Consider the following 16,219-nt stretch of genomic DNA (forward strand, 5'->3'; position numbering starts at 1 on the left):
AACAATATTATGAGGCTCACATCACAGGTCAAAGGCACAACTTGTTTTGAACTATGCTGTGAATTAAGCTTGTTCCTGAGGTCAGTGCCTTCAGTCTACAGGCTGCACTCTGGAAAATTTGTCTGCATGCCCATGAATCCTTAAGATCGCTACTTTACCCAGGCACTTTCTGCAATACCACCATAATCTTCTGGCACACAAACTTCCAACCGTTTGTTTTCCAGTCTGCTCAGGTATTTTATTTTGGCACATTAATGTACATCTGACAGGAAAGGCTATTTGCGCAAGAAGGGTCACTATCATCATGCAACCATACATTTCAATTCATCTTTAGGATGGCACCCATGACACTCTGCCTAGGACATTAACTTAAGCAGGCAAGAAAATAAATAGAGAATCAAAATATTTTGGTGGAAGCAGAATTGCAGCCTAAGTGCTGTTGTCCCAGTCTTCCTCCCCACACCAAAAATGTGGGGGAGATTTGGTACCCATACAGTATACATTCCTAGCTCTGGATAAGTGTTAAGCAGGGGCTTAAAAAGTAACTGTTTTTCAGTGAAAACTCCACTTTCTTTTGACAATGATCCCAGGCAAGATACTGGAGTGGGTTATATGGGACTCGATTAATAAAGAATTAAGGGAGAGTAATATAATTAATGCCAATCAACACAGATTTAGGGAAAACAAACCCAGTCAAACAAACTAGACATCTTTTTTTATGAGATTACAAGTTTGGCTGATAAAGGTGATCGTGTTGATGTAATATACTTAAGGTGTGTGACTTGGTTCCACACAAGATTTTGATTAAAAACTAGAACAATACAAAATTAACATGGCACACATTAAATGGAATAAAAACTGGCTAACTGGTAGGTCTCAAAATGAAACTGTAAACAAAGAATCATCCACTGGGTGTGTTTTTTTCTAGTGGGGTCCACAGGGATCAGTTTTTGGCTCTATGCTATTAAACATTTTCATCAAGCCCTTGGAAGAAAACATAAAATCATCGCTGATCAAGTTTGTAGATGGCACAAAAATTGGGGGAGTGGTAAATAATGAAGAGGACAGGTCACTGAAACAGAGTGATCTGAAGGATCTGGTAAGCTGGGCGCACGCAAACAATATGCATTTTAATATGACTAAATAGAAATATATAAATCTAGGAACAAAGAATATATGCTATAGGATGGGGGACTATTTTGGGAAGCAGTGACATTGAAAAAGATTTGGTGGTCGTTGTGGATAATAAGCTGAACATGAGCTCCCACGGCATCTCTGTGGCCAGTACATCTAATGCAATTATCCTTGGATGCATAAACAGGGGAATCTCAAATAAGAGTAGTGAGGTTATTTTGCCATTGTATTTGGCATTGGTGTGACCACTGCTGGAATACTGTGTCCAGTTGTGGGGTTCACAATTCAAGAAGGATGTTGACAAATTGGAGATGGTTCAGAGAAGAAGCACAAGAATAATTAAAGGATTAGAAACCATGGACTTAATAGACTTAAGGAACTCAATCAGGTTAGTTTAACAAACAGAAGATTAAGGAGTGAGTTGATTACAGTCTACAAGTACCTACATGGGGCACAAATATTTAATAATGGGCTCTTCGATCTTTCAAAGAAAGGTATGAAAATTCAATGGCTGGAAGTTGAAGCTGGATAGATTCAGACTGGATATCAGGTGCAAATTTTTTCCTGGTGAGGGTAACTAACCACTGGAACAATTTACCAGCAGTCATGGTGGATTCTCCATCACTGGTAATTTTTAAATCAGGATATTCTCTAGGTATTATTCTGGGGAAGTTCTCTGGCCTGTGTTGTACAAAAGGTCAGACTAGATTATCACAATGGTCCCTTCTGGCCTTGAAATCTATCAGTCTTTTGGTGCTTTGCAAACAAGTGCTATGTAACTTGCTATATGATTACAAGTCACACCCAAACTGTTAAAGTAGGAAGATGAAATTACAGCTGACGACCACTAAACACAACTGCATTGTTCAAATGATTATTTTAGATTCTTGACTGTCTCAAGGTAAGAAATCATACTTTGTATCAGTAGACCAAAACACACTTAGTCTCCAGGAAATTCACACTATCACACTGCATCAATGACACACTTACTCCAGTCTTACTTTTTGAGCATACCGATGACTAAAGGAAAAATGCATATTATGCCATGGTCCCAAATCTCAAGTTCAGAGAATACTAGGGCTGTCGATTAATCGCAGTTAACTCACGCGATTAACTCAACATAATTGTGACTAATCGCAGTTTTAATCGCACTGTTAATAAAATACCAATTGAAATTTATTAAATATTTTGGATGTTCTTCTACATTTTCATATATATATTGTATTCTGTGTTGTAATTGAAATCAAAGTGTATATTATTTTTATTACAAATATTTGCACTGTAAAAATGATAAGAAAAAAACAGTATTTTTCAATTTACCTCATACAAGTACTGTAGTGCAATGTCTCTGTGATGAAAAGGCAATTTACAAATGTAGATTTTTTTTTTGTTACCTAACTGCACTCAAAAACAAAACAATGCAAAACTTCAGAGCCTACAAGTCCATTCAGGCCTACTTCTTGTTCAGCCAATCACTAAGACAAACAAGTTTGTTTACATTTACAGGACATAATGCTGCCTGCTTATTATTTAAAATGTGAGAACAGGCATTTGCGTGGCACTTTTGTAGCCAGCATTTCAAGGTATTTAAGTGCCAGTTATGCTAAACATTCATATGCCCCTTCATGCTTCGGCCACCATTCCAGAGGACATGCTTCCATGCTGATGATGCTCATTACAAAATGTGTTAATTAAATTTGTGACTGAACTCCTGGAGGGAGAACTGTATGTCTCTGGCTCTATTTTACCCCCATTCTGCCATATATTTCAGGTTATAGTAGTCTCAGATGATGATCCAGAACATGTTGTTCATTTTAAGAACACTTTCACTGCAGATTTCACAAAATGCAAAGAAGGTACCAACGTGAGACTTCTACAGATAACTACAGCACTTGACCCAAGGTTTAAGAATCTGAAGTGCCTTCCAAAATCTGAGAGGGACGAGGTGTGGAGCATGCTTTCAGAAGTCTTAAAAAAGCAGTGCGGAAACTACAGAACCCAAACCACCAAAAAAGAAAATCAACCTTCTGCTGGTGGCATCTGACTCAGATGATGAAAATGAACATGCGTTGGTCCGCACTGCTTTGGATTGTTATTAAGCAGAACCCGTAATCAGCATGTACGCATGTCCCCTGGAATGGCAGTTGAAGCATGAAGGGACATATAAATCTTTAGCACATCTGGCACATAAATATCTTGCACTGCCGGCTACAACAGTGCCATGTGAATGCCTGTTCTCACTTTCAGATGACATTGTAAAAAAAAAAAAAGCGGGCAGCATTATCTCCTGTAAATGTAAACAAACTTGTTTGTCTGAGCGATTGGCTGAACAAGAAGTAGGACTTGCAAGTTCTAAAATATTACATAGTTTTATTTTTTAATGCAGTTTTTTATTTTTTACGTAATTCTACATTTGTAAGTTCAACTTTCATGATAAAGAGATTGCACTACAGTACTTGTATTAAGTGAATTGAAAATTACTATTTCTTTTGGTTTTTTACAATGCAAATACTTGTAATAAAAATAAATATAAAGTGAGCACTGTACACTTTGTATTCTGTGTTGTAATTGAAATCAATATATTTGAAAATGTAGAAAATATCCAAAAATATTTAAATAAATGGTATTCTATTATTGTTTAACAGTGCAATTAATCGCGATTAATTTTTTTAATCACTTAGCCCTAGAAAATACACTAGTAGGCTACAATACCAGCCTCCCAATCAGGAAAAGGCTATTAAATGCACAGTGGAGGGAGATCAATTAGACAATTAAGTCATAAAACAGTAATAATGGGTGACTATCCACAACTGGGCAAGGATCAGACAATCAATTTTGACACCTTGAATAACTGCTTCTTAGAACAGCAAGTTCTAGATCACACAAAAGGAGATCTCTAACTTGGTCCTAAATATATTACACAGGAGTTGGTTGAAATATTACTTATAGTTCAGTCATTAAGCAACAGTGAGCATAATATAATTAAATTCAACAGCCTGTGGGAGAGACTGCACTAGAACTAGAGTTGTTATGAAATTTTTAAACTGAGGGAGCTACTTAAAGCAACAATATCAAAAGTGCGGAAATTAAGCTATGTAAATGTACCATAGTAGAGACAGAGAAAGTATGTATACTCTAAACAAAAAAGGAAGTAGAAAGGCAAGAAATAAGGCAATATGATTAAATGGCAAGGTTCAAGAGGTTACTTGAGCTAAATCAATAGTGAAGAACAAATTGTGACAGGTAAAATGTAAGATCAAAATTATGATGGGTAAGTGGGAATGTGAAAAATAGCTACATATCTTAAACAAAAACAAAAAAGGAGAAATTATCAGAAGCAGGAAGACTGCAAGAAAATTGGTGGGTCCACTGGACTACTAGGAAGTAAAGGGAGAAAATGAGAGCAAGCACACTACAGAGAAGCCAAATGATTTGTCTTCACCACAGAGGGCACCTTTGGCTTGGTTCCCCTTCACTGGGGTTCTAAATATACTCTCAGACTCCTCTTGGCTCCCTGCGTTTGGCTCCTCCCCAACAGCTTTCTTGTTACATGGTTCCAAGAGTTTCATAAGATATTATTTCTACCACTGAGATTTCACCAATAGATGTTTACCTCATCTCTTAATGCAACTGCAATTGACAGGAAGCAGCAATAAAGAACAAAGTCAGAAAAAATGATGACACTTTCCAGTCTCTTCCTCTCCTTGTTGAGACATCCATAGCACAGAAAAACAAGAAAGGCAGACCTCCCCAAAACAGGGGGGAGGGCACAAGAGTACCCAAACAAACCCCATCAACAAATCCCAGGACAAATCTGGAAACAAACCCCATTAACAAATCCCAGAACAAATCTGGAGAGGACATTCCCAATTGAAAAAAGCTCTGATAAGGGATGGAAGTCAAGCAACCATTTTCCTATTTCTTTACCATAAATATACTCTAATTTAGAATTACCAATCCTCTCTGCATCCCCATACAAAACAAGGAAGCAGACAGTTTGCACAAAAATTATGACTTGCTTACAAAACCACTTCAGTGCAATACTTCCATGATAGTCCTGATGTAAAGTTTGATTGATGTCAACAGAGAACTAACGGAAACAAAAAGTTACTCAACTTGTTAACTGCACATCCTCAGCAGATTTATTTATTTTATGATGTGGGGTCAAATCTTGAGGCTCTTAATCAGCTTTTACTTAGTCCTTTATCAAGGAAAATTGACACTGAAATTAGTGGAGTTCTTCCTCATGAAGCACTAAAGAAAAACTGAGAACCCCAGGATTTGGCCCTTACTTATCAAAACTTATATTCTCCCTAAAAATGCGGAATGGGTATAAATCAAAAACTGTATTTCAAATTTATAAAGAGCTGATATTGAGCAGTTACGTCCATAGTCTGACGTAACCTGAAGCTGTTACAATCCGACAGTAATTTTATTGTGGATTTTAAAAATCCACCATTTCACTGTTCAGAGCCTCAAAAAACTCAACACACAGGTTGCATGAATGACATGAACCATGTTTTACACTATTGTGTACCCTCTGCTGACTCTAGTGCAGAAGTTAATACTATTCCCAGAGCTGTGCTAAAAATACTCATCAGTAATCCTGGTATAAAAAAATTAAATAACGTTAGTCTCAAGATTAGTTCAAAAAATGGTGGAAGGAAAAGGAGATGGATTTCAGGGGAGAGACAAAGTCAGTGTCTTAAATAAAGAAGGAAAGTGAGCAGGGCATGAAGTTTAAGCTTAAAGTCAAACTTACAAATGAGAAAATTAAGAAATCACAACTATGTAACAGTAATGGACAGTCCCTTTATTTGTCAGGAACAGGACAAATGCTGGAAGTGTGTACAAATTAACAAGAGTAAATCTGTCAGATTAATGCTTATTGTAACAAAAGGCTAAAAAAAGAGAGTTACTTTTTCGTAACTGGTGTTCTTCGAGATGTGTTGCTCACGTCCATTCCTTTGTAGGTGACTCCCAAGCAGTACCACCAGAGGTGGGTAGGAATTCATGGACCTGTCGATTGCAACACAGCTCTGCCAAATCCAGCGTCATCTCTTGCTTGCTGGGTGATGGCATAGTGCGTCGTGAATGTGTGTACCGAAGACCATGTCGTGGCCCTTCAGATGTCCTGGACAAGGACATGCGCCAAGAAGGCCACCGAGGATGCTGGAGCCCTAGTTGAGTGGGCCTTCACTATAGGTGGCAGCTCGGCTTGAGCCAACTCGTCACAGGTCGGGACGCAGGTGGTGATCCAATTTGAGATCCTCTACGAGGACACCGAGAGGCCCTTCATCCCATCCGCTGTCATAATAAAGAGCTGGGTCGACCTGTGAAAGGGCTTGGTGTGCTGCAGGTAGAACACTAGGGCGCGTCGGACATCCAAAGTGTGTAGCCGCCTCTCCTCATTGGTGGAGTGCGGCTTCGGACAGAACGGAGGAAGATATCCTGGTCCTGGTTGACATGAAAAGGCGGGATGGGGTCGCAACTGGACCTTATCCTTATAGAATACCGTATACCACAGCTCTGAAGCGAGGGCATTAATCTGAGATACGTGCCTCATTGAGGTAATGGCTCCAGGGAAAGCAACTTCCCACGACAGATGGGAGATGAAACAAGAAGCCATAGGCTCAAAGGTCGAGCCCATGAGCCTAGAGAGGACCAGGTTGTGGTCCCATTGGCAAACCAGGTCCCAGACTGGCCGGAAGAGCCTTTCAAGGCCCTTTAGGAACCTCATCGACATCTCATGCGAGAACACTGATTGGCCTGGACACGCAGGTGGAAGGCCAATATGGCTGCCAAGTGCACCTTGATGGATGAAAGCGAGAGGCCTTGGTGCTTTAGGTGGAGCAGGTAATCCAGGATGGACTACAGAGACGATGGTCAGGGAGATGCTATGCTCCAACTCCCAGCAGGAGAACCGCTTCCACTTTGCCAGGTAAGTCACTCTGGTGGAGGGCTTTCTGCTTTCCAAGAGAACCTGCTGTACCTGGCTAGAACAGGACCATTCCTCTGGGTTCAGCCACGCAGCAGCCAAGCTGTGAGGTGAAGACAGGGAAAGGTCGGGTACAGCAGCTGACCGTGGTCCTGTGAGAGCAGGTCCAGGCGTCTGGGCAGTGACCATGGTGCAGCCACAGGCAGATCCATGAGCGTGCCAAACCAGTCCTGGTGAGGCCATGCCGGGGCAATCATACTGACTCGCACCTTGTCCCTTTTGATTTTCAGCAGGACCCTGCTGATCAGCAGAATCAGCGGGAATGCATACATCAGATCCTCCACCCATGACAGGAGAAAGGTACCTGTGAGGGAACCCCTGCCAAGGCCTTGGAGACAGCAGTACTGATGACACTTCCTGTTCTGTCTGGTGGTGAACAGGTCCACTTAGGAGCCCCCAACTTTTGGAAGAGTGCCTGGACGACCTCCAAGTGGAGCATGGTGAGAGAAAAAGGTCCTGCTGAGGCAATCCGCCAGCGTGTTCCAGACGCCAAGGAGATGCAAAGCTTCCAGGTGGATCACATGCTGGATGCAAAAGTCCCACAGGCGGAGGGCCGACAAACATGCTCCCCTGCCTGTTGACATAGAACATTGAGGCCATGATGTCCATCAACACCTGCAATACTTGACTGGACAACTGTGGCAGGAAGACACCGCAGGCTAGGTGGATGGCCCTGAGCTTCCTGACATTTATATGTAACACCAACTCCTCTGGAGACCATGTCCCTTGGGGCCGCAGCATACTGAGATGTGCTTCCCAACCGAGGCTGGAGGTATCCAATATGTCCCACTCCTTTTTGGTCCAAGGTTTAAAATGTTTACAGATGTGACACTTGTTGCTAACGTGGGTTTCCCCCAAGCACTTCAAATAGCTCCTATAGGGGTCACTAACTGGCATAGGTTTTCTGCAACAGTCACAGGGTTTGAAGCCCGGGGACCAGGCATGCCCCATCCCTAGGCTAAGTCTCATTCAGGGACTACCAACTAACACTAAACTACACTAAGGGAACTAAAAACTAACTAAAAATAACTTTCAACAACTATATACAACAAAGTTCACAACAAGCAGTTGAGATGCAAGGAGAAGTTCCAGCACTGTCACTGGCGTTAAGAAGGACCTGAGGGTGGGGGGAGCCAGCAGTGCCCCTTACGCCGCAGCATACGTGCGCCACTCTGGAGGGTCCCAGAGCCGGTCCCCTATGGATACCACTGAGGGAAAAACTTCCGGCACTACAATGGAATGGACATGAGTAAACACTTGAACTGTATCCATGCTGACAACAAATTTCCAGCTAGCGCTGCTAAAAAAGCCAAAAGAGTCATTCTCCAAAATGGAATCTTCTTCCCATCAATAGCAATGCTGCTGAATAGTGTGCTAACAGTAGATCAGAACAAGAACCATTATTTAAACTGATAGCTCTTCCTCCAAAACAAACTATATGACTGATGCTAGTGACTCCTTTGATGGAATTAAGTTTTTATTTTAAAGAACTATTAAGTAGCTTTAGATGAAAATAATTAAAAACGACATATCCCTGTGTAGGTGTTCAATATACAATATCTGCCATTTAAAACCCGCTCCCTCGTGTGAAGTGGGAAGAAGCCCGGCGCTATATTATAACTCAGGCTCGCATTAAAACAATGAATGCTCTCTGTATTCAGTAAGCACATGTACTTTAACGAACATCATAGTCCTCTTGCAGAGAGAAAATTGCAAATGTGGGCACAAGGAGGCCATTCTAACCTCATTCCTTGACTTCCAAGTTAGTGTAACTGGTTTATCATTGAGTAAGTCATTAACCCACATTTATCATTGAAAGTGTTACTGACTGGTGGAGAAGCAGCATAACATTCCACCATATGGCAGCGCACAAGGAGGAGTGCAACTCCAAGATTCCAACCATCTGAGCTTGCCGAGGCTGAAAGTTTTCTGATGAGGGAGTGACTTGTCTGAGAAGATTACTTAGCTGACATTCAGGGTGCTGTACAGAATCACTCTGGGGAGAGGAAGTTGCTAAACAACTATTCCAGAAGGGGTAGGGACAAAACATGCTGAGGACTATGGGGGTTTGTAGAAAAAACCACCATCACCAAACAAGGGGACAGAAAGTACAGACTTTCACTAGCTAGCAGATGTAATTTCCAAAGGACATTGGAAGGTTTAATGTTAGCAACACGCTTTGTGGCATTGGGAAGAAAGACACTGAACTGGGGAAGAATTGCTTTATACAATTTTTCAGTATCTTCTGAACAAGACAGTAAACATTAGTTGTTTTAGTTAATCCCTATCTTGAATTTTTCTTACCAGTTTATGCTAAATAAAAATATGTTTAAAATCCTCAGCATGACAGAACAACAGAAATGGGGCCTATTGGCCCAGTTCATCCCCTCCTCTAACTCTTCAGATCTTTATCTGTGAGTGGACGCACGAGGCACCAGCCTATTATCTCTTCTTTCCCCTCTGCCTCTTCTCCACGCATTCACTTAGGGAGCAGGCAACAAAAAAACCCTTGTCCAGCAGAGATAGAAGAGATGTCACACTCATCCAGACATTTTTGCCTGCTTTCCCCCTTTCATTTTTCATTAAATAGCAAAGTTATCAGGGATTGACCAGGGAGTTACCATGAGAAAGCATATCAGTGCCTCAATTCTTTAGGATAATGGCTCCAGAAAATGCCTCAGCAAGTACTTCCATCTCCAATGTGTACTCCACATAGCTGGATTAGTATTGCCCTCCAGTTGCTCAAGTAGAGAGCTTTGAACTACGAGGGAATGAAGTCTTCAAGTCACTTGGTCAGATATGCAATGGGAAGTAATACGGTTACTCTCCCTCCTGTCCAGTGTCTCACTTACGGAAACCAAGCAGTGACTTTCTTCTCCAGCCATCTCAGACTTCTTAGGAAAGGTCTGTCTGATTAACCACAGCTGGCATAGTGCAAAAGAGAGGTGAGAAAACACACATTTTTTGGACTTTTCCTATCTTTTGACCATTCAAGTTCCTTCTGTACTAAACATAAATAGAAGAAAGATTTTTAAGTTATATACAGGCAGCACAAATTCTGCTCCCAGGCACTCATGCAACCACAATGCTACAATGGGATTACATGCAACCAAAGGCAGAATTTAACCCTGTATCTGCTGCTTTCACCTTGTTCTTCATACATTTCTCCCTGAAAGTCTCCTTTATAATCATGGTTTGCCTTTTTTTTATTTTATTTTATTTTTTTTAATAGCAGTGGGTCCCACTGTACTATTGCCAGCATACAATGCTGGGGAACTTGGGTCAGCGATAATAGTTTCTGTTCTTGCAATGGGTTCTCTTAGCAACATGTCACCACAAAGAGTCCCTGTGTAATAGGATGGAATGGAGGTGGTGGGGAACCACCCCTGTTTTTTCCTGGACTGACAAGTGGCAACTAGGGCATTTGGCTTTTTGTTTCTTAGGGTTAGATCAGTACAGTCTTTACCTGGGCTTTATCAAGAGGCACTTCCCCTGGCTCGCTTTGCTTCTCCATGAGCCTCTCTCTCCTAATAGAAAGAGACAGGAGGCAGGCCACTGCTACACCTAGGTATCAGAGGCTGACAGGGAGCAGTGTGCATAGCTTTATTTCCCCAACAGGAGGTTCTCAGCAGGAGCCTGGCAAACAATAGATCTGAAATCTGATTTTGTCACTTTTTTTTTTTTTTGGTAGCAAAAGGAAATAGAAACCTAAGCAAAGGTTGCCCCAGAGCATACCAGCCTGGAGTCACGAGGAACTATTTTGATACAGCTCCAGCCCTCTCACTTTGTATGTGAAGCACATTGTTTCTGTCTCCGAGTAGCAGTATTTATGATCAGGTTAGATTGCATTCACACGTCCATCAACAGAAAGGAGTGAGGTTATGATTACAAAGCCTTAGGATAGGTACAGCATCAGCAAGATATTCTCTCAGTTACCAACAAATGCTTTATTAATAAAACTTGCATATACAAATGTCCATGAAATGTCTTAACAGGATCAATTGTGACAGCTAAAGATAACGGATGCCATCATGCTATGCTGTGTCAAATTACTGCATAGAGATGTTAATTTTTTCCACATTGTTAACTTAAATACATTGACTACAAATAAATCTAATTATCATCAGAGGAACCCAAAGTGCAAGAATATTTTGCACCATTTCTCCAGAAGTGCAGTGCCTTTTGGGGACCAGATAGGAAAATAATTCTGAACAGCTGGAAAATATAATTGCAGTATAACAAAGCAAAGGCCAACATTGTTTCTCAGAGCTAGCCAATAGCCAGACCACAGCCAGACTTACCTTAAGATACAGAAGCAACTTTTGGCCCCAGAAGATAAGCGACAGAATCCAAATCTCTGTTTGCTGTCAATGTCTGTGAGCACAAATGTAAAGTTCTGGCCAACTTGGCTAACTGTAAGGCTAGAAATAAAGAGAACAAAAGGAAAAATTAATTTCATCTTATTCAATGTTAGAAGTATCTAATCAGAGTAAGTCATTGAACCTCATTTCCTCTCTCTGCAGAACTTCTTTGGAAATTAACTTTGAGCATTTACACTCTTTACAAATGCAAGTTTGAATCCATCTCTTGGGTTTTTTGGAGATGTGGAACAGCAGTGGAAGAATTTCCTATGTCTTTAAAACAAACAATGACATGGCCGTTGATTAGATTCAATACAATACACAGCACCAACTAAACTCACATCCACTCTCAGTGCAAAACATTTCTATATCATTCTTCATTCAAGGGATTGTTTTGCTTTAAATTCAAATAGTATTTGGTGACATTATGGCTTTGTATAGTATACTGATTGATTCATTTTATATTTCTCTGTTTTCCAATTAGGCTGGGAATGAGCACAGCACTATCCCTCTAAAATGTATGGCTTATGAAGGCCTCACAGATGATTTCCCCCATTTCTCTACGCAGCTATGCAATTTCTACTACAAGGCAGTATTGGCTAAAGTGGGAAACTAACAGCAGCACAGTAAGATAAAGGTAAATAAAACTTCTGTAACAAAGTTAGTATCTTATTTTCATTGTCTGCCTCAAAACATGAAAATCTGTAAATATACCTCCACAGCTGGCACTGTGGCTAAGCAGATGCTGAACTGATGCTAGTGCACCACTACAGTGACTTTTAAACCCCTGTAGTGATTACAGTATAGTTTGTATCTGATTTTCAAGATTATAATCCAATTGCACTCTATAGCAAAATGCTTATTTGCCTCTTCTAAAAGTGTGCCCAAACAATGCAACAACATTGTTTAAAGATGATGGCTCTCTGCCACACCAGAGTGGAAAGCATCACTATAGGAATATCCGCTCAGACTTGCAAAACATAGCTTTTCATTCTGTAAGAACACAGAAAAAAGCAATGCACCAAAAAGATAGAAGTAGGGTGCCGAAGTATTTTTAACACTATAAATCATAAAGGATATTACTGCTTGCAGTTTGAGGTCTAGAACACATTTCTAAAAAATAACGGCTCTCTCTAAGGTGCATATAAAATAGAACCTTTTTTTAAAAAAGGCATATTTCCAAAATGAAATGCATAAACCATTTCATTTAGGGAGATATCTGATTTCTTTAAACATTATCACATTTCTGTCTAAATCTCACCTAATACAGAAATGCATAGATACCATGCTGGTAGGGGATATAAAAACCCTAAAATTAACAGACAGCAGGGCTGATTCACCATCAGGTCATCCCAGTTTTGCATTGGTGTAACTCCAGTGCTTAAAATAAAACTGGAGTAATACAGTGTTGAAACCAGGACCAATATGTTTATTTACTGGAGGCTTTATTTAATTTGGATTAGGGATTCATTTGAGAACTAGTGTTGGTATGAGTTAGATTTTAATACAACTACAATTAACTATAAAATAGTTACTGTTCAAATTACGCTCAGGTTTAAAGCATACTATAAACACTGACAACTGAATAGCATTTGCACATGAAGCTATGAAGTATATTAACGCTATCTTGATGATCAAAGGGGAATAAAAGGAAAATTACTGTTAAGTTCAGGCTCACTCAACAGATACAGTTACAAACCTTAAACCAGTCAGAAATATCCTACTCTAAAAGTCTATTCTGAGATCTACAGCGCTATCTACAATGCCATCAATGAGCATGTATGTGATCTGGTACATTCACACGGTGCCCAATGAAAACCAACAACTAGATAGACTTTCAATAAAGAAAGAGCCTTAGGATATAGGACAATAAATTCTACTATCAAATTTAAAAGGGAAAAAACCTCTCTGTATAGTCAAAAGGAGGAAGGAAAAAATGCTGAAGGGATGACAAAACTAAGCACCAAAACAGACACATACTCTACTTCTCCAAATTTGAAGGTGAACAAAGGCTATAGCTACACTGGCACTTTACAGAGCTGCAACTTTCTCGCTCAGGGGTGTGAAAAAAACACCCCCCTGAGCGCAGCAAGTTACAGCACTGTAAAGCACCAGTGTAAACAGTGCCCCAGCGCTGGAAGCCACGCTCCCAGTGCTCTAAGCTAATCCCCTCGTGGAGGTCGAGTACCAGGAGCGCACGACCACACTCGCACTTCAAAGCGCTGCCACGGCAGCGCTTTGAAGTTTAAAGTGTAGCCATGCCCAAAGACTCAAATCAAAAGCAATTCAACAGCCTGAGAATTTAGTGTAAGTATTGCTATCCTATCCCTCATGCTAACGTCCAAGAGAACAAACACTCCTATAAACTGCAAAGAAGTACCGGGGACTACCACAAGCTCCATTCTTATTGGTGTTATGTTTTATCTGTAAAGTTTGGGTATAATGTTACTACAGTAATTTAATACTATGTTTTAAAAGAAGATTATATGCTTAATTTTAACAAATTTGAAAGCCAAGGGTATATGAGAAATAGAATTTAAACTCACAGTTAAAATTATGGAAAAGAGAAGAAGCAGTCCTCATCTATGGAAGGGAGGAACTTGTTTATTAAAAAACAAGTTAGCAGAGAAAGCATAGGTAATAAGCTTAAGCATCATGGGGTACTATCTTTTTAATCAAACCTTGATTTAGATAATGCTTGGTGAATGGGCAGGTTATTTGTATTTCAGTAGCGTGCAAAGAAACCATTTTGGAACATGCAATTTTTTAAAATGTGTATATTTAAAAGATCACTTTGGAATTCACAAGCCATGTGCCAATGGTTACTGAACATTTTACCTCCCTCATTATCTCTTTTTAGATTACAGCCTCTCTGATAAGACTACTGAGGACATGAGGGAGATTCCCAAACCTGAGCCATTCTTTTTAGGTGACAAATCTGAGGAACTGTCCCAGATTGAGGTGTCATTAAAAGGAGGTTTTGGAACAAATTGATAAACTAAACAGTAATAAGTCACCAAGACCAGATTCACTTGAGAGTTCCGAAGAAACTGAATTGTGAAACTGCAGAACTAGCAACTGTAGTCTGTAACCTATCATTTAAATCAGCTTCTGTTCCAAATGATAGGTTTCAGAGTAACAGCCGTGTTAGTCTGTATTCGCAAAAAGAAAAGGAGTACTTGTGGCACCTTAGAGACTAACCAATTTATTTGAGCATAAGCTTTCGTGAGCTACAGCTCACTTCATCGTATGCATCCGATGAAGTGAGCTGTAGCTCACGAAAGCTTATGCTCAAATAAATTGGTTAGTCTCTAAGGTGCCACAAGTACTCCTTTTCCTTTTCTTTTTGTTCCAAATGATGTTATATGGAAAAAGGCCTGTTTAATTCCCAAGACAAAGTACCACAAACCTCCCCTCTCCACCTGCTTAGGTGTAAATTCTAAAACGATTTTTAAATGTGACAGACCCAGGCCAGTGGGGTACAGGAGTCTGGTAGAAGGCAAATATACTGGCCACTGGATGAATAGTTTTCTGTTCCCTGAGTGACCAGACCAGGGGCTGCGCTAGAGCAATCACGAACCTGCTAGAACCAACTAAGATAGGCAAGCTAATTAAGACACCTGGAGCCAATTAAGAACATACTAGAATCAATTATGGCAGGCAGACTAATCAGGATACCTGTTTTAAAAAGGACCTCTCATCAGTTAGTGGAGGGCGTGCAAGGAACAGGGAGTGAGAAGGCGTGCTGCTGGAGGACCGAGGAGTACAAGTGTGATCAGGCTTCAGGAGGAAAATCCTGTGGTGAGGATAAAGAAGGTGCTGGGGGGAGGCCAGGGGGAACTAGCTCAGGGAGTTGCAGCTGTCATGCAGCTGTTACAGGAGATGTAGACAGCTACTATCCACAGGGTCCTGGGCTGGGTCCTGGACTAGAACCCAGTGTAGAGGGCAGGCCCAGGTTCTCCCCATTCCCCCAACTCCTGATCGGACACAGGAGGAGTTGACCTGGTCTGTGAGCAACACCAGAAGGGAAGGTCTAATTTGGAAAGGGATCTGGCCTGTCCCCGACCCACTTCGTGGGACAACAGAGACTGTGGAGATTGTTCTCCATTTCCCCCATGCTGGCCAGTGATCAGGTTAGCTGAGTGTACAGCAGGTTTGAGCCTCTCGCAGAAGCAGCCAAACTGAGGGCTGCCATGAAGCTCTGAAGTGAGCAAATCTGCCAAAAAGCGCAGTACCCACCAAGGTAGAGGAAGAACTTTGTCACATAAAGTAACCACAGACAGATGTATCCCTGATTCCAGAGAGCAGGTTCAGACTGATCCAAGTTTAACTGGACTGGGCATGACCATCTCCAGTAGTTGGAGAATAGCCATAGAAGAGGTATTGGGCATAGAAGAGGTATTAGTATTATGCATTTTCCCATCTCTATATTTCACCCAAGCATTTACAAGGAAGTAATTTAGATATGTCACCCTAGCATTTACAGGGAAGTAATTTAACCCCAAGGGACAGATAACAGCATGGTGCTTTTAAGCCATGTCTTATATGGAAGATTTTTCTTTTAAAAAACACCATTATGACCTCTTGGGGGGGGGGGGGACATTTTAGTGGTTTCTCCCTCATTTGAGATGTCTCCTGTCTCTGTCATACTGGTTTAATGCTCACTTGTGAGGTCCATTTGACAAGCAATTCAATCTGCCTGCCAGAATATTATTCTTCTGTGCAC

At 40.9% G+C, this 16,219-nt stretch overlaps 1 protein-coding gene across 2 annotated transcripts in view; it reads right to left on the minus strand.

Annotated features, from left to right (window-relative positions):
• DENND1A (DENN domain containing 1A) overlaps window positions 1–16,219 on the minus strand; it is a 373,522-nt gene that overhangs the window by 240,878 nt on the left and 116,425 nt on the right. For both annotated transcript variants that reach the window (XM_074973359.1, XM_074973358.1), the window contains exon 5: window positions 11,434–11,553. In XM_074973359.1, the coding sequence (XP_074829460.1) occupies window positions 11,434–11,553 (120 nt within the window). The remainder of the gene's footprint in view (window positions 1–11,433; window positions 11,554–16,219) is intronic.

The sequence above is a fragment of the Natator depressus genome, chromosome 16 (genome assembly GCF_965152275.1).
Source record: "Natator depressus isolate rNatDep1 chromosome 16, rNatDep2.hap1, whole genome shotgun sequence".
Classification (NCBI taxonomy): domain Eukaryota; kingdom Metazoa; phylum Chordata; order Testudines; family Cheloniidae; genus Natator; species Natator depressus.